This window comes from Staurois parvus, unplaced genomic scaffold (assembly GCF_062004578.1).
Source record: "Staurois parvus isolate SC_StPar_1 unplaced genomic scaffold, SC_StPar_1.0 ptg000694l, whole genome shotgun sequence".
Taxonomy (NCBI): domain Eukaryota; kingdom Metazoa; phylum Chordata; class Amphibia; order Anura; family Ranidae; genus Staurois; species Staurois parvus.
Genome location: NW_028318490.1, coordinates 5,447,266 through 5,471,873, shown reverse-complemented (window position 1 = coordinate 5,471,873; position 24,608 = coordinate 5,447,266). Strand labels below are relative to the sequence as shown.

The window sequence follows — 24,608 nt, the reverse complement described above, 5'->3', positions numbered from 1 at the left end:
TCTCTTCACACTGCTGGTGTGTTTAATTTTTTGACATAGGGTGCAGGCAGATTACGGGCCTCACATAGCTGCTGCCAGGCCCCTAATCTGCCATGGGCCCCTATATACCGCCTCCTCATGCTGCTGCCAAGTCTAGAGTCTCTCATGGGTCCCTGTACGGCCTCCCATTGCTGCTGTCTCCATCGCCACACTCTGCTGCCATGTGCCACTTTCAGGTCTCTTCACACTGCTGGTGTGTTTAATTTTTTGACATAGGGTGCAGGCAGATTACGGGCCTCACATAGCTGCTGCCAGGCCCCTAATCTGCCATAGGCCCCTATATACCGCCTCCTCATGCTGCTGCCAGGTCCAGAGTCTCTCATGGGTCCCTGTACGGCCTCCCATTGCTGCTTTCTCCATCGCCACACTCTGCCATGTGCCACTTTCAGGTCTCCTCACACACTGCTGGTGTGTTGAATTTTTTGACATAGGGTGCTGGCAGATTACGGGCCTCCCATAGCTGCTGCCAGGCCCCTAATCTGCCATGGGCCCCTATATACCGCCTCCTCATGCTGCTGCCAAGTCCAGAGTCTGTCATGGTCCCTGTACGGCCTCCCATTGCTGCTGTCTCCATCGCCACACTCTGCTGCCATGTGCCACTTTCAGGTCTCTTCACACTGCTGGTGTGTTTAATTTTTTGACATAGGGTGCAGGCAGATTACGGGCCTCACATAGCTGCTGCCAGGCCCCTAATCTGCCATGGGCCCCTATATACCGCCTCCTCATGCTGCTGCCAAGTCTAGAGTCTCTCATGGGTCCCTGTACGGCCTCCCATTGCTGCTGTCTCCATCGCCACACTCTGCTGCCATGTGCCACTTTCAGGTCTCTTCACACTGCTGGTGTGTTTAATTTTTTGACATAGGGTGCAGGCAGATTACGGGCCTCACATAGCTGCTGCCAGGCCCCTAATCTGCCATGGGCCCCTATATACCGCCTCCTCATGCTGCTGCCAAGTCTAGAGTCTCTCATGGGTCCCTGTACGGCCTCCCATTGCTGCTGTCTCCATCGCCACACTCTGCTGCCATGTGCCACTTTCAGGTCTCTTCACACTGCTGGTGTGTTTAATTTTTTGACATAGGGTGCAGGCAGATTACGGGCCTCACATAGCTGCTGCCAGGCCCCTAATCTGCCATGGGCCCCTATATACCGCCTCCTCATGCTGCTGCCAAGTCTAGAGTCTCTCATGGGTCCCTGTACGGCCTCCCATTGCTGCTGTCTCCATCGCCACACTCTGCTGCCATGTGCCACTTTCAGGTCTCTTCACACTGCTGGTGTGTTAAATTTTTTGACATAGGGTGCAGGCAGATTACGGGCCTCACATAGCTGCTGCCAGGCCCCTAATCTGCCATGGGCCCCTATATACCGCCTCCTCATGCTGCTGCCAAGTCCAGAGTCTGTCATGGTCCCTGTACGGCCTCCCATTGCTGCTGTCTCCATCGCCACACTCTGCTGCCATGTGCCACTTTCAGGTCTCTTCACACTGCTGGTGTGTTTAATTTTTTGACATAGGGTGCAGGCAGATTACGGGCCTCACATAGCTGCTGCCAGGCCCCTAATCTGCCATGGGCCCCTATATACCGCCTCCTCATGCTGCTGCCAAGTCTAGAGTCTCTCATGGGTCCCTGTACGGCCTCCCATTGCTGCTGTCTCCATCGCCACACTCTGCTGCCATGTGCCACTTTCAGGTCTCTTCACACTGCTGGTGTGTTTAATTTTTTGACATAGGGTGCAGGCAGATTACGGGCCTCACATAGCTGCTGCCAGGCCCCTAATCTGCCATGGGCCCCTATATACCGCCTCCTCATGCTGCTGCCAAGTCTAGAGTCTCTCATGGGTCCCTGTACGGCCTCCCATTGCTGCTGTCTCCATCGCCACACTCTGCTGCCATGTGCCACTTTCAGGTTTCTTCACACTGCTGGTGTGTTTAATTTTTTGACATAGGGTGCAGGCAGATTACGGGCCTCACATAGCTGCTGCCAGGCCCCTAATCTGCCATGGGCCCCTATATACCGCCTCCTCATGCTGCTGCCAAGTCTAGAGTCTCTCATGGGTCCCTGTACGGCCTCCCATTGCTGCTGTCTCCATCGCCACACTCTGCTGCCATGTGCCACTTTCAGGTCTCTTCACACTGCTGGTGTGTTAAATTTTTTGACATAGGGTGCAGGCAGATTACGGGCCTCCCATAGCTGCTGCCAGGCCCCTAATCTGCCATGGGCCCCTATATACCGCCTCCTCATGCTGCTGCCAAGTCCAGAGTCTGTCATGGTCCCTGTACGGCCTCCCATTGCTGCTGTCTCCATCGCCACACTCTGCTGCCATGTGCCACTTTCAGGTCTCTTCACACTGCTGGTGTGTTAAATTTTTTGACATAGGGTGCAGGCAGATTACGGGCCTCACATAGCTGCTGCCAGGCCCCTAATCTGCCATGGGCCCCTATATACCGCCTCCTCATGCTGCTGCCAAGTCCAGAGTCTGTCATGGTCCCTGTACGGCCTCCCATTGCTGCTGTCTCCATCGCCACACTCTGCTGCCATGTGCCACTTTCAGGTCTCTTCACACTGCTGGTGTGTTAAATTTTTTGACATAGGGTGCAGGCAGATTACGGGCCTCCCATAGCTGCTGCCAGGCCCCTAATCTGCCATGGGCCCCTATATACCGCCTCCTCATGCTGCTGCCAAGTCCAGAGTCTGTCATGGGTCCCTGTACGGCCTCCCATTGCTGCTGTCTCCATCGCCACACTCTGCCATGTGCCACTTTCAGGTCTCCTCACACTGCTGGTGTGTTGAATTTTTTGACATAGGGTGCTGGCAGATTACGGGCCTCCTATAGCTGCTGCCAGGCCCCTAATCTGCCATGGGCCCCTATATACCGCCTCCTCATGCTGCTGCCAAGTTCAGAGTCTGTCATGGGTCCCTGTACGGCCTCCCATTGCTGCTGTCTCCATCGCCACACTCTGCCATGTGCCACTTTCAGGTCTCCTCACACTGCTGGTGTGTTGAATTTTTTGACATAGGGTGCTGGCAGATTACGGGCCTCCTATAGCTGCTGCCAGGCCCCTAATCTGCCATAAGCCCCTATATACCGCCTCCTCATGCTGCTGCCAAGTCCAGAGTCTGTCATGGGTCCCTGTACGGCCTCCCATTGCTGCTGTCTCCATCGCCACACTCTGCCATGTGCCACTTTCAGGTCTCCTCACACACTGCTGGTGTGTTGAATTTTTTGACATAGGGTGCTGGCAGATTACGGGCCTCCTATAGCTGCTGCCAGGCCCCTAATCTGCCGTAGGCCCCTATATACCGCCTCCTCATGCTGCTGCCAGGTCCAGAGTCTCTCATGGGTCCCTGTACGGCCTCCCATTGCTGCTGTCTCCATCGCCACACTCTGCCATGTGCCACTTTCAGGTCTCCTCACACTGCTGGTGTGTTCCATTTTTTGTCATAGGGTGCTGGCAGATTATGGGCCTCCCATAACTGCTGCCAGGCCCCTAATCTGCCATGGGCCCCTATACCGACTCCTCATGCTGTGACGTTGCAACAAGGTGGAATTCAACCCTACATATGTTAGACCGCCTTTACGAACAGCAAAAGGCCATCACAGATTTCCTGATGTTAAAAGCAGATAAAGGTACTCCCTGTGTAACTTAGATGTCAGCCATTGGCAGCTCATGCGTGACACCTGCGCTTGCTCAGGCCCTTTGAGGAGGCCACGCTATTCGTGAGTCGGCAGGACTATGGGATGAACGACGTCATTCCTCTGTTGCACGTCCTGGAACAAATGCTGTTAACAATGGCTGGTCAGGGTGCGGTAGACGTGGCGCACAGATCTCAACGCCACATGGCCCCTGTGGGGGCAGGACTGGAAGAAGAGGAGGAGGTAGAGGAGGACATTGGTGCTCAGGAATTATTGAGTGAAATGGGTGGTTTTTCCACTCAGCGGACAGGAGTGGAGGAGCAGGAGCATCTGGTAGAGGAGGAGGAAGAGGAGACAGAGGACCTAGACGCACCGTGGCAGTATGCTGTGGAGATGGAGGCAGGGAGTCCCTCGCATTCCTTGGCACAAATGGCCCATAGCATGCTCGGTTGCTTGCGTAGCGACAGCCGAATAATAACCATCAGACAGAGGGATGACTTTTGGCTGTCCACCTTGTTGGACCCTCGCTACCGTTCAAAAATGGTGGCCTTTTTCACACCTGCTGAGAGGGAGGCCAAAATAACGTACTATAAAAAACACCTATGTAGTCAGCTGGTCTCTGCCTGTCTGCGCCAACGTCCATCCTCAGACACTGTGGGCCCTGTGCGCTCGTGTTCCGCTGCCATGGCAGCAGGGGAGGGGTGGGGTGGTAGGAGCAGTGGCAGCTCCACCAGCAGCGGCTGCCTCAGTCTGCAGTCGATGATGAGTAGCTTTCTTCACCAGCGCAGTGAGGAAACTACTAACCAGCCGCAGCAGCAGCAGCAGCATCAGGTGGACCTGGAGCAGGACCTCAAACAACAGGCTTAGGCCTACTTGGACAGCACCCTGCCAACCGAGGTAGACAATCCCCTTGACTACTGGGCAACGAAACTTGACCTTTGGCCCCAACTAGCTGAATTTGCCCTTGAAAGGCTGTCATGCCCGGCCAGTAGCGTGGCATCGGAGCGCGTGTTTAGTGCGGCAGGAGGTATTGCAACTCCGCGGAGGACACGACTGTCCACCCAAAGTGTGGAGAGACTCACGTTTGTGAAAATGAATCAGGCGTGGATTAGTCTGGATTTCAAACCACCAGTTCCTGACACAACTGACTAAATCCGCCATGAATCATGCCCCAAACATGTGCCACTTTCAGGTCTCCTCACACTGCTGGTGTGTTCCATTTTTTGTCATAGGGTGCTGGCAGATTACGGGCCTCCCATAGCTGCTGCCAGGCCCCTAATCTGCCATGGGCCCCTATACCGCCTCCTCATGCTGCTGCCAAGTCCAGAGTCTCTCATGGGTCCCTGTACGGCCTCCCATTGCTGCTGCCTCCATCGCCACACTCTGCCATGTGCCACTTTCAGGTCTCCTCACACTGCTGGTGTGTTCCATTTTTTGTCATAGGGTGCTGGCAGATTACGGGCCTCCCATAGCTGCTGCCAGGCCCCTAATCTGCCATGGGCCCCTATACCGCCTCCTCATGCTGCTGCCAGGTCCAGAGTCTCTCATGGGTCCCTGTACGGCCTCCCATTGCTGCTGTCTCCATCGCCACACTCTGCCATGTGCCACTTTCAGGTCTCCTCACACTGCTGGTGGGTTCCATTTTTTGTCATAGGGTGCTGGCAGATTACGGGCCTCCCATAGCTGCTGCCAGGCCCGTAATCTGCCATGGGCCCCCGTACCGACTCCTCATGCTGCTGCCAGGCCCGTAATCTGTCATGGGCCACTGTTGTCGCTTGTTGGCATATTCCGCTCGTTCAGATGCTCCTTCTCCTGCTACTCCTCTTCACGGATTCCGTCAGCAGTCTTTCTTGGAATCCGTTTCCAAGAGACAACAGTTTGCGAGCACGCACCCGACGGTGCAGAAGCTGAACGTCCTCCTGTCCAAGTTGCTGCTGCCAGGCTCGTAATCTGTCATGCGCCCCTGTACCGCCTCCTCATGCTGCTGCCAGGTCCAGAGTGTGTCATGGGCCCCCGTACCGACTCCTCATGCTGCTGCCAGGCCCGTAATCTGTCATGGGCCCCTGTACCGCCTCCCCATGCTGCTGCCAGGTCCAGAGTGTGTCATGGGTCCCTGTACGGCCTCCCATTGCTGCTGCCAGGCCCGTAATCTGCCATGGGCCCCTGTACCGACTCCTCATGCTGCTGCCAGGCCCGTAATCTGTCATGGGCCCCTGTACCGCCTCCTCATGCTGCTGCCAGGTCCAGAGTGTGTCATGGGTCCCTGTACGGCCTCCCATTGCTGCTGTCTCTATCGCCACACTCTGCCATGTGCCACTTTCAGGTCTCCTCACACTGCTGGTGGTTTCCATTTTTGTCATAGGGTGCTGTATGGCCTCCCATTGCTGCTGCCTCCACCGCCACACTGTGGCTCCACACTCTGGTTTTGGCCCCGTGACTGCCCAAATGAGTGAAGTGTGCGGTGATTCTAAGATCGACGGCACTCATCTGCATGTCATACTGACTGACAGTATTATTTCTCTTCCCCAGCAGACTCCAAGGGCATTTAAATTAAAGGTACAGTGTTCTGCACTAATATTAAGTCTCTCTGAAGCCTAGAAACACCCTTTTTTAAGTTAAATTCACAGCGAATTTATTCGACTCGAATCGAATATTGTCCACGAATTCGCCGAATCAGTCGAATCGAATTTTTCATTTCTTCGCTCATCTCTAGCCATTAGTATACAGGTCATAAGTCTCAACTGGCTTTCCAAACTTTAGAAAGGTCATCTGCTTTCAGGTTGAGCAACACTACGCTTGGCGTCAGCTCAATGTCAGCCTCTAGGAGAATAAGTAACATGTCCTGGGCCCACAAAGCCTGAACAATTGGACAGGTCCACCATATGTGAGTGTTAGTGCCTGGTTCCTAGCAGCCCTGGAAGCAGGTCCCCACATGGCCATGAGTAAAATGTGCAACTTGGGTCAGAACTAAGTACCAGCGATACAGTAATTTGTATTTTGCACAAGTATGAGTGCGTTCTGGGAGCAAGAGTTAGTAGCTTCTCATATTTGGTGGTATTGTTGTGCTTCAAGAGAAATGCCGAAGTCTAATCCCCATTTCCACATATAAGCGCGATGAGGGGATGTGGAACCAGTAAAGAGTTGTGAATATAGCAGAGATCAGGCCTGGGGAGTGTGGGTTGATACAACAATGCTTCTCAAAAGGCGTCATGGTTGTTACTGAAATTGGAAAAGAGATTAGGGACTGTATAAAATGTTTGACTTGCGGGTAGCAAAATTACTCTACTTTTATTAGTTTTACTTTTTTTTTTTAGTTATTTCCTAGTTTCAATGTGTAGACAAATTATGTCATACATCCCAGGAGTCTTCAGGAGGAAAGGAGGGGTTTTCTGAGCTAAACACACCCTCCTGCCTGCATACCTAAGCTAAAGGCAGATGGATTCCAAGAAGTAAATGCTGTATGAATCATATGGCAAAGGGCACTCTAGGTTTATGGCAGGCCCAGATAACTTTTAACACTTGATGTAGTTGTCAGAAAACTGGGGCTGAGATCCTAACACAGGAAAGACCCAAAATAAATATAGAAGTTTTGGTAAGTATGTCATCTTGATCACTGCAATAAGGCCCAAGCAAGAAATAGGGTAGTCTTTCCAGGCCTGCAACAGGGTTTTGAATTTGCTGAGAAACAGCAGATAAGTGCCAGTATAAAATGAGTGATAGGAGGGCGTAATGTAATCTCCTAAGTAGGAAATTCATTTGGCCTCCCAATGATAAGGGAAAGCTGTTCATAATAAAGTCACTTGAGCTAGCGGTAACAAAATTTTTAGTATCTCTGATTTGGAATGGTTACTGTAGAAGTCAGAGACACTCGCGAAGCGGTTCAGCATTTCATTTAGGTTGGGAATTTTAACAATGAGGTTGATGATAAATAATCTGCGAACAAACTTAACTTGTGGTGACATCCTGCTAAAGTGAGAACAGTGATATCTGGATGAGTCCAAATGAGTTTTGTACTAATGGCTCGATGAAAATCAAAGAGGAGAGGGGGCATCCCTGCCTGGTACCCCTGGAGATTGAGAAGGTAGTAGACCTGTAACCAGCGTATTTCACCATAGTTGCAGGAGAAGAGCAGAGTGCAGCTATCCAGTTACAACACCGAGGACCAAAACCCCACTTTTGTAAAACCTGAAATAGATAAGGCCCAAAAGAAGGAATCAAACGCATTCCTATCTTATAACAGCAACAGTAGAGGCTATTTGCATCGTTGTGTGGCCCCTATCAAAATGATGTCATATATAAGTTTAAGACCCTTCTGAGATCATTCAGAATTCATTTACAGGTCACCTGCAGTTGACCTTCTTCTGACCTGCTTTAACCACTTGACCTCCAGAGGATTTACCCCCCTTTATGACCAGGCCTCTTTTTGCTACTCGGCGCTGCACTAATTCAAGTGATAATTGCGCGGTCATGCAATGCTACACCCAAACGAAATTTACGTCCTTTTTTTCACACAAATAGAGCTTTCTTTCGGTGGTATTTGATCACCTGTGCGCTTTTTACTTTCAGCTATAAAAAATATATAGTAAACTCAAAGTTGGTTATAAATTTAGGCCAAAATGTATTCTGCTACATGTTTTTGGTAAAATAAATCCCAATAAGTGTATATTGATTGGTTTGTGTGAAAGTTATAGCGTCTACAAACTATGGTATAGATACTGCAATTTACGCCATTTTTTGCTATACAGCGCTGTACTAGTTTAACTGACAATTGCGCGGTCATGCAATACTGTACATAAATTAAATAAATGTCCTTTTTTTTTTTAACAAAAAGAACTTTCTTTCGGTGGTATTTAATCACCTGTTCGCCTTTTTTTTTTTTTTTTTTGCTATACAGCGCTGCGCTGGTTTAACGGACAATTGCGCGGTCATGCAATACGGTGCATAAATAAAATTTACATCCTTTTTTTCCCACAAATTGAGCTTTCTTTCACTGGTATTTGATCGCCTGTGCGGTTTTTATTTTTTGTGCTATAAAAAAAAAGGCTGACAATTTTGAGGAAAAAAAACAGTATTTTGGACTTTTTGCTATAAGACATGTCCAGTAAAAAAAAATGTAAAATCAAATTTAGTCATAAATTTCTGCCAAAATGCATTCTGCGACATGTCTTTGCTAAAAAAAAAACCCAATACGTGTAAATTAATTGGTTTACGTGAAAGTTATAGCATTTACAAATGGCGGGAAAGATACTGGGATTTTTAGTTTTTTTATACTAATAATGGCGGCGATCAACGACTTATGGCGGCAATCAGTGACTTATGGCAGCGATCAGCGACTTATGGCGGGACTGCGGCGGACATTCTGACATTGGGGGGTACATTGGGGGGTACTAACTTGGGGTCACTGACATCCCCAGTGACACCAATACAGTGATCAGTGCAAAAAAAAAAAAAACACTGACACTGTACTAATGGCACTGGGGAGGAAGGGGTTACGTTTATTTTTCAGGGAAAGGGTTAACTGTGTGAGGGGAGTGTTTTACTAGGGGGTGGGGGTGTGTACTGCACGGGACACCGCTGATTGCGAGAGAGAAACTCTTCTGTCCCGATCAGCTTGTCCTGGAGCTGTCAGGGAACTGACAGAAAGCACAGCTACGGCAGCTGTGCTCTCTGTCAGCGATTGCCGCCGATCGCCGGGACATAGCCGGTAACGACCGGCTGTGACCCGGCAACAGACATCCGCGGCCTCGTGCGCGCCCCCTACCTGTTTATAAAACAAACGTTTTAAAACGTGGTTTTGCCCAGCCGTGCCACCCTGCCGCCGTATTTATACAGTGGCTGGGCGGGATGTGGTTAAAGTGTTACTAAACCCACAACAATAAAGTCAGTCTGTATATTCAGTGAAGCATGCTTGATATACTTAATGTGAAACCTAAAACCCCTGAGGGTTCCTCTATATTGTGTAAAAAGGCTGTTTGATGCTGACTTCTCTGATACTCCCCTTCTTCCAGTGTCCCCCTCTTATCACCTGATAAGACATGGAGACGGTGGAGACACTTTGCACATGCTCAGTTTGGTGTGTATTGCTAGAGAGGTTTTGTTTTTTTTCTTGGGGAGTGCATGTAATCAGCACAGGGCCAATCAGTGCTGTCCAGACAGAGGTCAGGGGTTCTGCGTCCTCCTAGAGCAGAAAGAAAACTCCTACAAGCTTTAACCAGTGCTCTGCTGAACACTGATAGAAGTTACAAGACTGCTCTAGCTGCTGTTGAGAAAAGGTATTTAGAACTTTGTATTTACTAAAATAATTGCATTTCCATGCTCTGTGTACAGTGGGAGAACCAGATATAGTAAATGCAGGGTCCTGGGTTCAGTAACACTTTTTTGTTTTCCCATAGGCTTACTGTATATGGAAATGCAAATCCCATGATATGCAAACAAAAGCCAGTTGATATAACCCCTAAAGTCTTATATTGACACACTGGGGGTTATTTACTAAAACTAGAGGGTGCAAAATCTATTTGAGGGCTTACTCACATCAGAAGGCAGTGCACTGCAATGCATGCATTGTCAAAATTAATGGCCTGAAACACACCTAATTGCAAAACAATTTAGGGCAGGTTTCATTTTTCCCACTGCAATGCACATGTGCATTATAAAGGATTGTTGGGATGCCAGGCCAAATTAATTGGCACCAAAGCACAAAACATGTATTACCACATCTGGTATGGTGTGAATAAGCCTTGTGGAATATCCATTTGCTATAATAAATGCTTTGAGGTCATATTTGTTATTAATGTGATTTAGTTAATGTGAAATTGTACATTGCAGTGGTTCTTGAAGAAGATCCAAAACGTGGGAATCTTTAGCAACCTCCTTCTGCAGGCATGATAACAGTTAGTGGGTAGTATGGTGGCATATGCCACGCTGTAACAGGTCCTCAGTGGTCAAAAGCTGCAATTTCACCAAATAATGTATGTATAATAACCACACAGCAATATCCAGTCACAGAAATGCTATTTTTATTAATGGAATATTATTCTGACCATATCACTTTTCTCCCTTTAAACTAGTCCCTCTCCTAACACACAGAAATCAGCAGAGGAAAATCTTTATCAAATACTGTGCAGCAAACCTTTGTATTTGTATGAAAAGAAAATCACACAAGCACATCAATGTGCACAATTAATATTCATAATGTTAGAAAAAAAAATGAAAACACTCCATGTATTGCGATTAACGCATTTAAAGTACCTTTTCCTGTATAAACATCAACCTGAAAACCTATAATGCTGCAGCAAATGTTACCCTTTTGCTGTTATGGTGAATGAAAGGGAGGGAGAAGAGAAAAGGGATTTGGGGAGGAGTAAGGACATGGCTACACATAATATTTATGTCTGTAAGACCAGTGGCAGACACATGATATTAATTGTAGCTGCTACCATCCAGCACGTCTCTCAAACAGGTATTGATCAACTGTATTTTTTTTTTTCATTCACACGATAATGTGAAAAAAATATATATATGTGTAGCTATTTCCTTACATAGTGAGCCTCTTGATGTGAAATAATAGGGTCAGAATATGGAATGTGAAAGGAGGATTATAGGAGGATTTAACTGGTGTAGGGGTATTTGAGCAGTAGAGCCTCTCCTGGTACCAACTTCAGATCCTTTAGAGAGATACTGCTATCCTCCTTCCTCTCTGAGTTTGAGCTCATCACTACCGTACACTTCTCTGGTATGTTTTTGTGCTCAATTGTCAAACTTCTCTCCATTTCTGGATCAAAGTTTAATACAGACACATATCTTTCATTTTGGTCCCAACTGCGCTCGTATGCTAGTGTTTTGTCATTTTGGTAGAGTAGTGTGAAATCTCCATGCAGAAGTGATCGCTCTTTTCCACGCAGCTCACTCAAACGTTTGTACACACTGAGGATTGAATTCTTATTGTTCTCTTGTCCCTAGAAATAAAGTGAATAGGTCAGATTTTCTTTTCAAGATAACCAAAAAGTGATTCTATAGTATCAATGTTAGTTGCAGAGGTATACAGTGCCTTAAAAAAGTATTCGTACCCCTTGAACTTTTTTGCATTTTGCCATCTTACAACCAAAAATGTAAATGTATTTTATTGGGATTTTATGTGATAGACCAGCACATAATTGTGAAGTGGAAGGAAAATGATAAATGGTGTTCAAACTTTTTTTTTACAAATAAATATCTGAAAAGTGTGGCGTGCATTTGTATTCAGCCCCCCTTTACTTGGATACCCCTAACTAAAATCTAGTGGAACCAATTACATTCAGAAGTCACCTAATTAGTAAACAGAGTCCACATGTGTGTAATCTGTACTCAGAATAAATACAGCTGTTCTGTGAAGCCCTCAGAGGTTTGTTAGAGAACATTAGTGAACAAGCAGCATCATAAAGGCCAAGGAACACACCAGACAGGTCAGGAATAAAGTTTAAAGCAGGGTTAGGTTATTAAAAAAATATCCATAGCTTTGAACATCTCACAGAGCACTGTTCAATCCATCATCCAAAAATGGAAAGAGGATGGCACAACTGCAAAGCTACCAGGACATGGCCGTCCACCTAAACTGACAGGCTGGGGAAGAAGAGCATTGATCAGAGAACCAGCCAAGAAGCCCATGGTAACTCTAGAGGAGCTGCAGAGATCCACAGTTCAGGTGGGAGAATCTGTCCACAGGACAACTATTAGTCATTCACTCTACAAATCTGGCCTTTATGGAAGAGTGGCACAAAGAAAGCCATGGTTAAAAAAAAGCCATAAGTCCCGTTTGCAGTTTGGGAGAAGCCATGTGGGGGACAGAGCAAACATGTAGAAGAAGGTGCTCTGGTCAGATGAGACCAAAATGAAACATTTTGGCCTAAAACACTGTGTGGTGGAAAACTAACAATCCCCATCACCACCGTGAAACATGGTGGTGGCAGCATTATGTTGTGGGAATGCTTTTCTTCAGCAGGGACAGGGAAGCTGGTCAGAGTTGATAGGAACCTGGATGGAGCCAAATACAGGGCAATCTTAGAAGAAAATCAGTTACAGTCTGCAATAGTCTTGAGACTGGGGTGGAGGTTCACCTTCCAGCAGGACAATGACCCTAAACATACAGCCAGAGCTACAATGGAATGGTTTAGATCAAAGCATATTCATGGGTTAGAATGACCCAGTCAAAGTCCAGAACGAAATCCAAATGAGAATCTGTGGCAAGACTTGAAAATTGCTGTTCACAGACGCTCTCCATCCAATCTGACAGAGCTTGAGCTATTTTGCAAAGAAGAGCAGGCAAAAATTTCATTCTCTAGATGTGCAAAGCTGGTAGAGACATCCCCAAAAAGACTTAAAGACTTGCAGCTGTAATTGCAGCGAAAGGTGATTCTACAAAGTATTGGCTCAGGGGGGCTGAATACAAATGCACGCTACACTTTTCACATATTTATTTGTAAAACATTTTGAAAACCATTTATCATTTTCCTTCCACTTTACAATTATGTGCCACTTTGTGTTGGTCTATCACATAAAATCCCAATAAAATACATTTACGTTTTTGGTTGTAACATGCCAAAATATAGAAAATTTCAAGGGGTATGAATACTTATTCAAGGCGCTGTATGTAACCATTTCAGAACCATATCAGAATGTGGGATATTTCCATTTAGGCTAGTAGTATGGTTTACTGCAAACAGCATGATTCTTGTCACATAACCACATTTGCAGTCAGCCTCCCATAATCCTCTTTGAAATCCAAATTAGCTGAAAAATGTCAGAAATAACTCATACTGTGTTATGCTATAAGTACTTAACAGTATAAATCTACATATTTTCAAAAACTAATTACTAAGCTTTTCTAGGAGGCTAAACTGCTTTATAAATAAATCCAAATATTAAAAGGGAATTTTTACAGGTCTAGCAAGATAATACAGCTTTTAGTTTAGAAACACTTTTCTGTTTGTCTGAAACTTGGTTGCTAAGTAGGGCAAAGGTTGTTCCTAAGAACTTGCTGACAAGAGATTATCTGAGAACAATGAAATCCGCTGAGTCAGGAGGAAGAAAGATCCCTGCTGCCTGGAATGCTAAAGGCAGCAATAATAAAACCGGCTGCCTAGTGGACTTTAATATAGGGACGGGGGCACTGATTATAAAGCAATAAATACATGCAAGAAAAAAGTTATTGCAGGGAATAAAGGTCAATTGTTGCATTACTGCTACATTTCTAATCAGAAGTTATCAGTAACAAGACTTTTATCTCTGAAGTCCAGGACATTTGTACAGGTTTAAAATGTATTGTTCTTGTAATGGGGTTTAAAGTGATATTAAATTAAAAAAAAAACGCTGACAGGCAGGGATTTTATGGCAGAAGAGACCAGATTGTTTTTTTCTGCCATAAATGCTTCCTTGTGCCCATCAGCGAATCAACGATAATTTACACCGAGTCACACATTCACATCTCAGGGTACATTGCAGCACCCGCTCTGTGCAGTGGAGATGTCACTCCCACACTTGCGCATTGGAGTCACATCATTGTGGCCCGACCATTCAAGCAGCCGAACAAGGTGAACTTGGAAGGGAGACCTGGTGAAGGTGGAAGTGCCAGTGCACGAATAACGGAGCATTGGTGGGCTTCCTTTACAGGTAAATCTGTTATAATATGCTAGTATGCAGTGTCTTATGTGTCATATAACTTTGTTAAGAACTAATGTGTACTGATTTAACCCTAAACAAAAAGAAATCTTATGAACACTGCTATAGTAAAGCTAATCTTCTATGATCCGAACCCCCTCTAGTGCCTATTTATGTTTAAACATATAGAGCTGGTGGGGGAGACATGCTGTAGACACTTTCCAGCCCTGTCTTATCAGGGGGAAAATAGAGATTAAAACGGAGTTCCACTCACGCTGTCTAAACTGTAGCTGCTGACTTTTAAAAAACACACACTCGCCTGTGCCTTGGTCCAGCGGTGTCCCCTTCAGCCCGTTTTACTGGCCGTCTTCTCTCCCTGGGCGCCGAAATCTTCAGTGTCGGCACCCGGCTGTGACAGCTTGTGGCTTCACAGCTGGGTGCCCACTGTGCATGCGCGAGTAGCGCTGCACTTCCTGAATGGTCCTGTAGTCTTTTGGGACCTGTCACGTGTCCCACAAGACTACGGGGAGGGAGGAAGGGAGGACAGCTTCCATTTCCGATTGCCTAGGCGATCGGAGCAGAAGTGGGAGCAGGTACCTGTCAAATTCGCCCCCCCCCCCACCCCCCAAAAGTGCCAATCCTTAATGGGGAGCGGGGAACCAGTCTTTAAAGCGGAACTTCCCCTTTTGGGTGGAGCTCCACTTTAAACACAGTATTCTAAATTGTTTGATCACCATTGCTGGTAAGCCTCAGCTTGTGGTGTTTACTAATCAGTTGTCTGGCAAACGTATCCATATGAACATATTTAGGCCATCCTTGGACATAAGATAATCATTCCCCAATGTGGCCAGTTACAGTTTGATCAAGAAACTAGCTCACATCTGATGAAGACCTGGAGAACTGGCATTAAAGAACCACCATTTTTTCAACTCTTTCTTGGATAATCACCATTCTCTTGATAGCAGACCAGAGCCAGAAGTTCGGTACACGAAAGTGCATATGTGAATGAAACAAACGTCACTTTGGTTCCACTGAACAACTGTGCAGTGGTTAGATCATCCAAAAGTGGGTAGCCTAAAGGTGCTTATATACAGTATATTGGGAAAGACAGTTTTTTGAGCAGGCAGGATCCAATTGATCTTTGAGAAAGCTGTTCATTAGATCACTTGCAGAGCATTCCATAGGGGAAGGGCAGAGAGAGGAATCGCAGAGCAGGTTTATCAGGGTGGTCAGCAACAATCAGGAAAGGTTAGCTAAGCTGGCTAATTATTCCCCCACCAACTCCCAGGTCATCTCTGGGCATTTTAACCTGTTTATCCTCAGTGAATTATATAGCAATTCTCACCTTAAATGTGATGTTCTCATTGACATTTGAGCTCCTGTCTGGTAATCCATTAGAAAATCCATGGTTTGTGCTATCATCCCACTGCATGTAAGGAGAACTGGCTGCAGCAGGCTGAGGGGAGAAAACATGTCAGAGATACTCTTTGAAATCTACACACATTACCAGTTTAGGATATTTTGCCACATCACTGTAAATTAATCTCTCATGACAGGGATTCATAACAACAATAATGGGCAAGACATAGCCCGCTTTCTGCTGCCCGACTTTAGTAAGCAATAGCAACAGACAAGAAAGCTAATAAAAGTCACAAGTGATTGTGCAAATGTAACTTACTTGTCCAGGCAAGTCTTTGAGTCCAATTTCATCCCCATACAAAGTAAGAGGTGTGCCTTGAAGAGTGAAAAGCAGCAGCTGGTAAACACGCAGCAGCTTCTCGTGCACTGCAGAGGCCATGTGTCCCAATCGTGGTCTGACCTGTGGGGAAAGATGTTACATAAGATTTGTCTTAAAATATCATGCAGAGGTATTTACAGTAATCAATATGCTGGATTCACAATATCCTGGCAAAAGTTCTAGACATAAAAACCCCAGTACCTTATCAACAGAGGTTCCATAATCCAAGGGTTTCTGATCATTAATAAAACACACTTTTGGAAGATTCCTTTGTCCTCTATCATACAAATCAACTCACTGCATATCAGATAAACTACTCACAGTTTGTGTAGCATAGTGCCTTAAGCCTGGTACACACTAGCAGTTTTTTTTTGTTCATCCAAGCAGGCTGAAAAAAAAAAAAAAACTGCAGAGCTCAGGAGGAGCTGCTGTACTAACAATCTGATGTTAGATTCTGCACCCCCGCCAGAATATTGCGGCCATTGGCTGAGAGCAGTGACCGGATGCCAAATTGGCAGACCTTTTTTTGGTCATGCCCCTTTGTCAGAAGTCGGATGAATGGCAGGCTTCTGTCTGACCGGTCGCCATACACACAGGCCGAATGTCGAATGTTTCTTTATTGAACCTGCTGATGCTGCCCAACATTCAGCCAGTGTATACTAGGCTTAAGGAACCTATGAGTTCAACATCAGAGGTCTATGGTGATTCTCATCTCTAAATACATGTCATAATTGTTGCATCGCTTAATTTTTTTCATTGTATGAGAAAATGACTTGTAGGGGTAATATATGGGTAAATAAGATCATCTGTACATATACTTCTTATACTGCTTTTTCTTTCCAACATGCACATACTGTATATTTCAGGTGATATTCCAGTGCATATAACAATATGAAATTGAATATTTCTATTACTATTTTTTTCTACATTTATTTTGTAAATTTGAAGAATAGTCATATGAAACAAGCTTTGGTTTAAAGGAGACTATTGTTAAGTAGATTTCTTAGGCTGCATTAAAGAAAGATCTCTTATCGCTTTGATGAGTGTAAGAAAACGATTCTGCATTGCTTTAACGCTCCTAAAGTACACCTAAAATTCTTTGCTTCCTAAAGTGCTAACTGAAGCCTAAAATCCATACTACATGCTGTAAAAATATCAAAAAGCTAGTAAGTGCAAATAAAAGGAGTAAACAGTACCAATAGCTATAGATAGAAATATAAATCAAATGCAGATATAGGGGCTAGGCATGCAATTCATATATGTTTAACCGAAAAAGAGGATAATTTACCAAGTCTGGAGCAAACAGAATCTGCAGCAGCTGTGCATGGAACCCAATTAGCTTCTAGCTTTCATTTTCAAAGTTTAACTGAACAAGCTGAAGCTAAAAGCATGTTACGATGCACAGCAGCTCAAGATTTTGTCTGCTCCAATTTTAGTAAATTACCAATGTATCATTCATTATCTTCTTTACTTTTGGATACACAAGTGCTCCAGTGCAAATAAATCATATAGTGCAGAGTCCACTGATTAAGTGATGACCACAAATGAGACAATCTCACTCCAATTCTTCCAAACAGGTACCACTACTCTCCCAGGGACACCCAAATGGTGATGAGCTCACCTTGTAATGGGCAAACGGTGCAAATCTTAAAATACTCTTACTCTGTGGGGTATATGGTAAACGCTGTTATCCTCATCATCATGGATGTAGAGGATGACTGGACAAAACGCATTTGGCAGAGACCAGAACCTGTGACCTCATCGCATAAACACACAAGGCTGTACACATGCACATTACCAGGAAATGATGTTCCTTTGTTTCCTTCTCTTCTGGATGATTATGATGGAATGTTATATGCGAAGGTAACAGAGATTACCATATACCCCTGTGGAGTCAGAGGAGTAATTTTAAGATCTGTGCGCAATGCCAAGCTGCAGTTTCTAAAGCAAGCAAAATCCTCTCTTGTATTAAAAGAAGTATAGACTCCAGAGAGAGAGATATCCTATTACCCCTGTACAAATCATTAGTAACACCTCATCTGGAATATGCAGTTCAGTTTTGGGCACCAATTCACAAAAAGAACATTGGGGAACTGGACAAAGTACAGAGAAGGGCAACTAAACTGACACGAGGCATGGAGGAGCTCAGCTATGAGGAAAGATTAGAGGAACTGAATTTATTCTCTCTTGAGAAGAGGAGATTAAGGGGGGATATGATCTCCATGTATAAATACATCAGTGGTTCATATAGTGAACTCGGTGTAGAGCTATTTACCCGGAGGTCATCACAGAGGACAAGGGGGCACTCTTTACGTCTGGAGGAAAAGAAATTTATTCTCCAAACACGGAAAGGTTTCTTCACAGTGAGAGCTGTGAAAATGTGGAATAGACTCCCTCAAGAGTTGGTTCTGGCCAGCTCAGTGGATTGCTTCAAAAAAGTCCTGGATTCTTTCTTAGATACACAGAATATAACTGGATACTAACATTTATAGGTAAAGTTGATCCAGGGAATATCCGATTGCCTCTCGGGGGATCAGGAAGGAATTTTTTTCCCAGCAGGTGCAAATTGGATCATGCTTTGCTGGGGGGGTTTTTTTTGCCTTCCTCTGGATCAACTGTGGGTATAGGATTATAACTTTTTTTTTTTTCTTTTTTCTATGGTTTAACTGGATGGACTTTTGTCTTTTTTCATCCAGACTAACTATGTAACTATGTGTGGTTTGCCCATCTTTTAATTTAGGCGGGCAACCTCATACAACAGTTTTGCTGTATAAAACACAAATTTGCTCCTAATGTAATAAACACAATTTTTTATTTGCTTTAGTGTATGTAGCTGCATCCACAGTGTCTTCCTCAACATCCTACTATAGCTGCACTTACCGCCCACAGGATCCAGTCCTGTTCACTGGTAACCTGTTGGTACTGCTTGATGCGCTCTCCCAAGGAGCTGCCACTGGAGTTGTCGTTATGGATCAGGTAGCGTGCAGTTAACATGCCGCTGGCAGTGTCATTCAGCATGGTTAGCATTTTGTCGCTGTGAGGGTCATTAGCTGAGACAAGCAGCACCCTGTCAAGGTGAAAGATAAAACATTATGATAATTCAGCAAAAAAAAAGTATGCTCAGTCAAGAATTAGGTATAATATTCACCTTGCTTTCCCATCTGAGCTGTGGTTGGCAGTAATGTTCCTCAGTTCTTCAATAATCTCACCTGGCTATAATATCAGAGATGTGAATACATGTCAGTAAAAAAAACAAAAAAGTCATTTTGTCAATGAAATGCTAATTTCACTCAGATATTACTTACATTATCTATGTTCTCCATCCCATTGAAATAAATTCCTCCAACACCAAAATCAAGCCAAAAATTCATGGCTTCCTACAAAAAGAAAGCAGTTAAAAAAAACAGCTCTTTCTGCTCTATATTACTTTTTTGTAATGGAGTGAAAATATCAATATAAATCCACAAGCAATAAAGCTCACCTTAATTTTTTCCAGGAGTTCACCATCTTGTGCTGTCACGCTGTAATTAAACCAAGCACTGCTGCCACCATGGTTTGGAGTGAGATCCAAAATGATCTGAATACCTGAAAAAAGAAAGGACATAGCTGTTAATTGTTTCAACTGCTAGGCTCTTATTTATACATAATCTTAACACACAGCAGACAGACAGTTTGTGGGGAAATAGACACAATAATCATAAAAAGAGCCTCATAATTCATCATGTGTTCATTTTAACTGGGGCATGATGTATAGAGACATTATTTAAGAACAATGACAAGTTTTAGGCAGCTGCCCATTAACAAGGTGATTTCAGCTTTAGTGTAGCTAAATTAAAGAATTAATCATGCCATACATGGATTGAAATTTGGCCGGTTAAGCAGGAACCATCTATGAGAAATAAATCTATCAAGCAACTACTAACAAATACTACTACTACTACTGGAAAATTTCAGTTCGATCAGTGCTGCAGCACTGATCTGTAAATTCTAATGGCAGGAAAGCCTCCCCACTGTCAGAATACAAAGACGGATCAGGGAGGATTCCTGCATCCACACCAAACCATGTATGGGCATCTTTACTATAATTTACTGCCTTTTACCCAAATAACATCCAGATAGTTCAATTCTTTAACATGTCTGATAGACTTGGTATCCCAAATGAGGGTGCCATGCTAAAATAGCTGCTTCAGCAATGTAAAGATGTAATATACAAAACCCCCTTAAACTGGTTCTAAAGGCTCAAGGTTTTTTACCTTCATGCATTCTATGCATGAAGGTTAAAAACCTTCTTTGTGCAGCACCCTCCCCCCCAAATACTCACCTAAGCCCCCTCTCGATCCAGCGATGTGCACTGGACTCTCGGACTTCCTCTTCTCACTGGCTGAGACAGAAGCGGGAGCCATTGGCTCCCACTGCTGTCAATCACAGCCAATGAGAAGAGAGAGGGGGCAGGGCCGAGCCGCGGATGCCCCATAGCAAGCTGCTTGCTGTGGGGGCTCCCAACAGGAGGGAGGGGCCAGAAGAGCCTGTGGGGCACCCGAGAAGAGGAGGATCCGGACTGCTCTGTAAAAAATCACTGCACACAGCAGGTAAGTTTGAAGTTTCTTTTTTTTTTTTCAAAAACAAGCCTTTAGAATCACTTTAACTCCTATAGAAGGACACTGAGGGGTTTTATTCGCTAAAGCTGGAGAGTGCAAAATCAGGCTCACTTCTACATAGAAACCAATCAGCTTCTAACCTCAGCTTTGGCAATAAAACCTGGAAGCTGATTGGTTTCTATGCAGAAATGAGCCTGATTGTGCACTCTCCCGCTTTAGTAATTAACCCCTGAATGTCTGTTGTGTATAATAATTCAGTTAAGAGCACAGATTTATAGAGAAAGCATACTCACTCTTTTTACGTGCTGCCTCTAACAACTTTTTAAAGTCTTCCATTGTGCCATAATTGGGATCAATTTCTGTGAGCTTAGTATCTGAAAGCTCTAAAGGAGCATGCAGAGGTCCAACCACCAAACCTTTCACCTTGAGTGTGCTGAGGGAATCCAGGCGTTCTTGAATACCTAAACAAAGTAAAAATGTAATATACATCAGTACAGTTGAGAGTTTCAGCATATTGTTTACACACATTAAAGAAAAGCAAACACTGGACTAGTGTGTGACCAAGAGATTCAGTCACTTCTGTTAAGTTACCAGTGTCTTTAATGAACTATTGAAATGATCAACTAAATCAACTTAAAATTGGTAGTCTTTCAATAATGACCTTCCTCTGAAAATGCTAAGTGCCTGGCAACTAGCATTTCAGCCTCAAAACTTTCATGTCAAATCACTACATGCTGCTAGGCAACTCAAACGTCAGAACTCCTGATCTCCATAAATGTTGTAGTGACTCAAAAATAATGAAGCCATTGGATCAATATAACAGGCAGGCACGTGACATTTTGAAAAGGAAAGGTACAGCAGCAGGTACAGTATTAAAGCAGCACAAGAATACCAAACATTTTGTAATAAATGTACTATATAATATGTTCAGGAGGTGTTGTGCTTTTTTTCCCCTCTTTTAGACATTTAATTTTGGGTCACTGAATATTTGTCCTTAGCTGTTTACAAAAGTAGCACTTTAGCAACACACAACTATATACAGTGATTTAATATATCTATTTTAAATTTCAATCTAAACCATATGACTATAAGCGCAATACAATGACGTTCATGCAACAGATTTTCAGACCAGCTCAGACTGGTACAGATCAACTTCCTGCACTACTGCCTGATGCAATCCTGTCATGCTGTGTCACTCTTACATCAGCCGACTAGTAGCACATGTATGAGCTAGTATCTTGGGCAGAGATCTGAATACAACTGGTGCAGTGATAATCTAGCACTAGTCAGATGTCCACATTAGAAAAGACCTATGATCCTGAAGACATATGTCCAGGGGCGGACTGACAACTCATGGGGCCCCCGGGCAATAGGGGATCATGGGGCCCCTGTATCCTTGCCCAAACTCAAAGAAGCCTATGAAAAAGGTACCAGGGGCATCTCATGGGGCCCCCTACTGATCCCAGGCCCTCGGGCAGTGCCCGAGTTTTCAAATGGTCAGTCCGCCCCTGCATATGTCTAAACTTCACATAACTTGACTCAATCATCCACAATGCTAAAAATCACTATATTTATTTTTTACTCACCAAAAATATCACCAACTCCATCAGAATTTGAATCTTGGAAGGTCTTGGGGTCTCCCAGTTGATAAAGAGGTCCCTTGTTCCACCACTCCATTACAGGTAAAGGACGGCAGCGGGGAGCTTGGACAATGATAACGACTGCCCCAGCCAGCATTCCTAACCATCCTAGCCAGAACAGGATCAGAAGAGCCCAGCGGACTTTCACCCACCCTGGGGTGCCGGCCACTTTCAGAAGCTCTTCCTTTGACAGGCCAGTAAACTTCTTGGCCCGGCTGCTGTCATCATCGTCATCCTCCAGTTTAACTTTAACAACACCATTTTTTTCATTGACTCCGTCAACTGGAGGGTCCTCAGCCCCTGCGGCCATAGGTTGCTTTTCTGGGTCAATCTCATTCAGCTCAACGTCCTTCATGTCTAGGGCTGTATCTTGTGTCATGTCTGATGCGGCTGATCAAAGCAGAAAAATAAAGATAATGTAATAATAAAGTAACATAAGTATATACAGTACATCAATGATACAACACTATACTACTATATAAGATACTTATAAACAAACAGAGATTTTATTGAGAAAGTATGATTTTTCTCAATCCTGTAAGACCAGGCTATAGCATTATCTGACTGACACAAACACAACTAAGAATTTCCTCACCAGTTTCTACAAAGTTCTCAGGCAGCTGTAGAGAGTTGAGTCTGCTATGCATGAATGGCTGTCATTTAAATACAACCTCTGCCCCTCCCTTTACTACAAGCACAGCCTCTTTGTCCTCTTAAGGAGGAACTGAACAGTTTGCCCTCGGACAAAATACTCAAAGGACAGGAAAATAGAACATAAAAAATACAGTTAAAAACAGACCATATGCACAGGACGGATGTTTTAGACAATGTAAGATACAAGAAATACTATTAATTACATTTAAAATCCTTTTATGTCTGCTCATTCACGTTGGATGCATTGTCATACATTTTCCTGCATGTTTTAGGGCTCCGTTATTTCTAAAGGGGCCCATTTCCATCCCTGCATTGCTCTTCAACGTGTCTGCTTTCGCGGCCATGCACCCGCACGGCTGTCAAATTGGGAGTAGCGGCTGTGTCCATGCAGCCGCTGCATCCTAGATGACATGAATGGAACTACCTGCACAGGAATGTACGGAACACCTGTGCCTCCCCATGTGGGCAAACACAGCCCTCAGCCCTCGCATGGGTGTACGCTACAGGCCTTAAATGTAAGTACTGACCCCAATGTTGATTTAAACAAAAAAAATAAAAAATTAATTAAACTTTGCCTTTCATATTTCAACCAGACTAATGTCCAGGCATGCAGCCTGGGTGGCCAGGAAAAGGAGGGCAACAAGCGTGCAGCCTCCCCCACCCGCCCTTCCAGTATCCTGCCGTGCCACATGCCTTTTAACATTGGGGGGCTATTTTGCAGGGAAAGTGGGGGCGCAGAAAAGCCCTTCCTAGCAAAGCTTCCATGTCCTCAAAAGAGATGAGCTTGGGTGTCTGCCAAACTCCAAACTTTTACTCCAATGAGCTGAAGGCAGCTAGGTCATTCCCACCCCTCAGCCAGCCTCTTGTTTAGGTGATTTCCCGGGCAACATATTCTTTAATACACCTTGCCCAATCAAAGAGCTGAAATCATAAAAAACCCAAACACCAAACTTTATATCCTTTAATTAAAGGATAAGTTCACCTTTACTAACATATTACTACACAGCCCCTGCCTGCACCACCCCCTCCCCCATGACAGCGCCCCCACAGCCGTAACTTTCATTCACACAGTTCTGTAAATGGATGAACTACAAGTATTGTCCGCCACTGTGGCGAACGCCTTGTAGTTCTCAATGAACTGGTGGTGCTAGTGAGCACTCTCATACACTGTGTGCACAATTATTAGCAAAGTGAGTATTCTGATCAAATCATCATCTTTATGTATATTGTCCAACTCCAAGCTGTATAAACCTGATGTATGCTTATTGGATTTAATACTCCAGTTGTATAAACTTATGAATGCTTATTGGATTTAAGGTATCATATCAGGTGATGTGTATTTGTGTAATGAGCAGGGGCGGACTGACCATTTGGAAACTCGGGCACTGCCCGAGGGCCCGGGGTCAATAGGGGGCCCCATGAGATGCCCCTGGTACCTTTTTCATAGGCTTTTTTGAGTTTGGGCAAGGACACAGGGGCCCCATGATCCCCTATTGCCCGGGGGTCCCATGAGTTGTCAGTCCACCCCTGGTAATGAGGGAGGGTGTGGCCTAACAAATCAACACCCTATATTAAGGTTTGCATAATTATTAGGAAGCTTCTTTTCCTCAGAAAAATGGGCCAAAAAACTCACTCTGAAAAGTAAATAATTGTAAAAAGTCTTTCAGAGGGATGCAG

At 44.8% G+C, this 24,608-nt stretch overlaps 1 protein-coding gene across 1 annotated transcript; it reads right to left on the bottom strand.

Annotated features, from left to right (window-relative positions):
- Positions 1-10,668: 10,668 nt before the first annotated feature.
- LOC149446232 (amino acid transporter heavy chain SLC3A2-like) lies at positions 10,669-22,955 on the bottom strand. Its single transcript, XM_089652868.1, has 10 exons — positions 22,873-22,955; positions 22,224-22,667; positions 20,931-21,098; positions 19,521-19,624; positions 19,345-19,416; positions 19,188-19,252; positions 18,920-19,106; positions 15,980-16,120; positions 15,647-15,757; positions 10,669-11,624 (listed from the first exon to the last, which is right to left on the bottom strand). Exons 1-10 carry the CDS (start codon positions 22,922-22,924, stop codon positions 11,277-11,279), a joined length of 1,692 nt encoding a protein of 563 aa, XP_089508994.1. The 5' UTR covers positions 22,925-22,955; the 3' UTR covers positions 10,669-11,276.
- Positions 22,956-24,608: the final 1,653 nt, after the last annotated feature.

Bases quoted from the DNA above. Each gene is read 5' to 3' on its own strand.
- LOC149446232 (XM_089652868.1), bottom strand. From the start codon at position 22,924: ATGCATAGCAGACTCAACTCTCTACAGCTGCCTGAGAACTTTGTAGAA. The intron at 16,121-18,919 runs GTAAGTGCAGCT...CTTTCCCCACAG, and splicing joins AGGACTGGATCCTGTGGGCG to GTCAGACCACGATTGGGACA. The intron at 11,625-15,646 runs GTGAGAATTGCT...CTTTATTTCTAG, and splicing joins ATGAGAACATCACATTTAAG to GGACAAGAGAACAATAAGAA.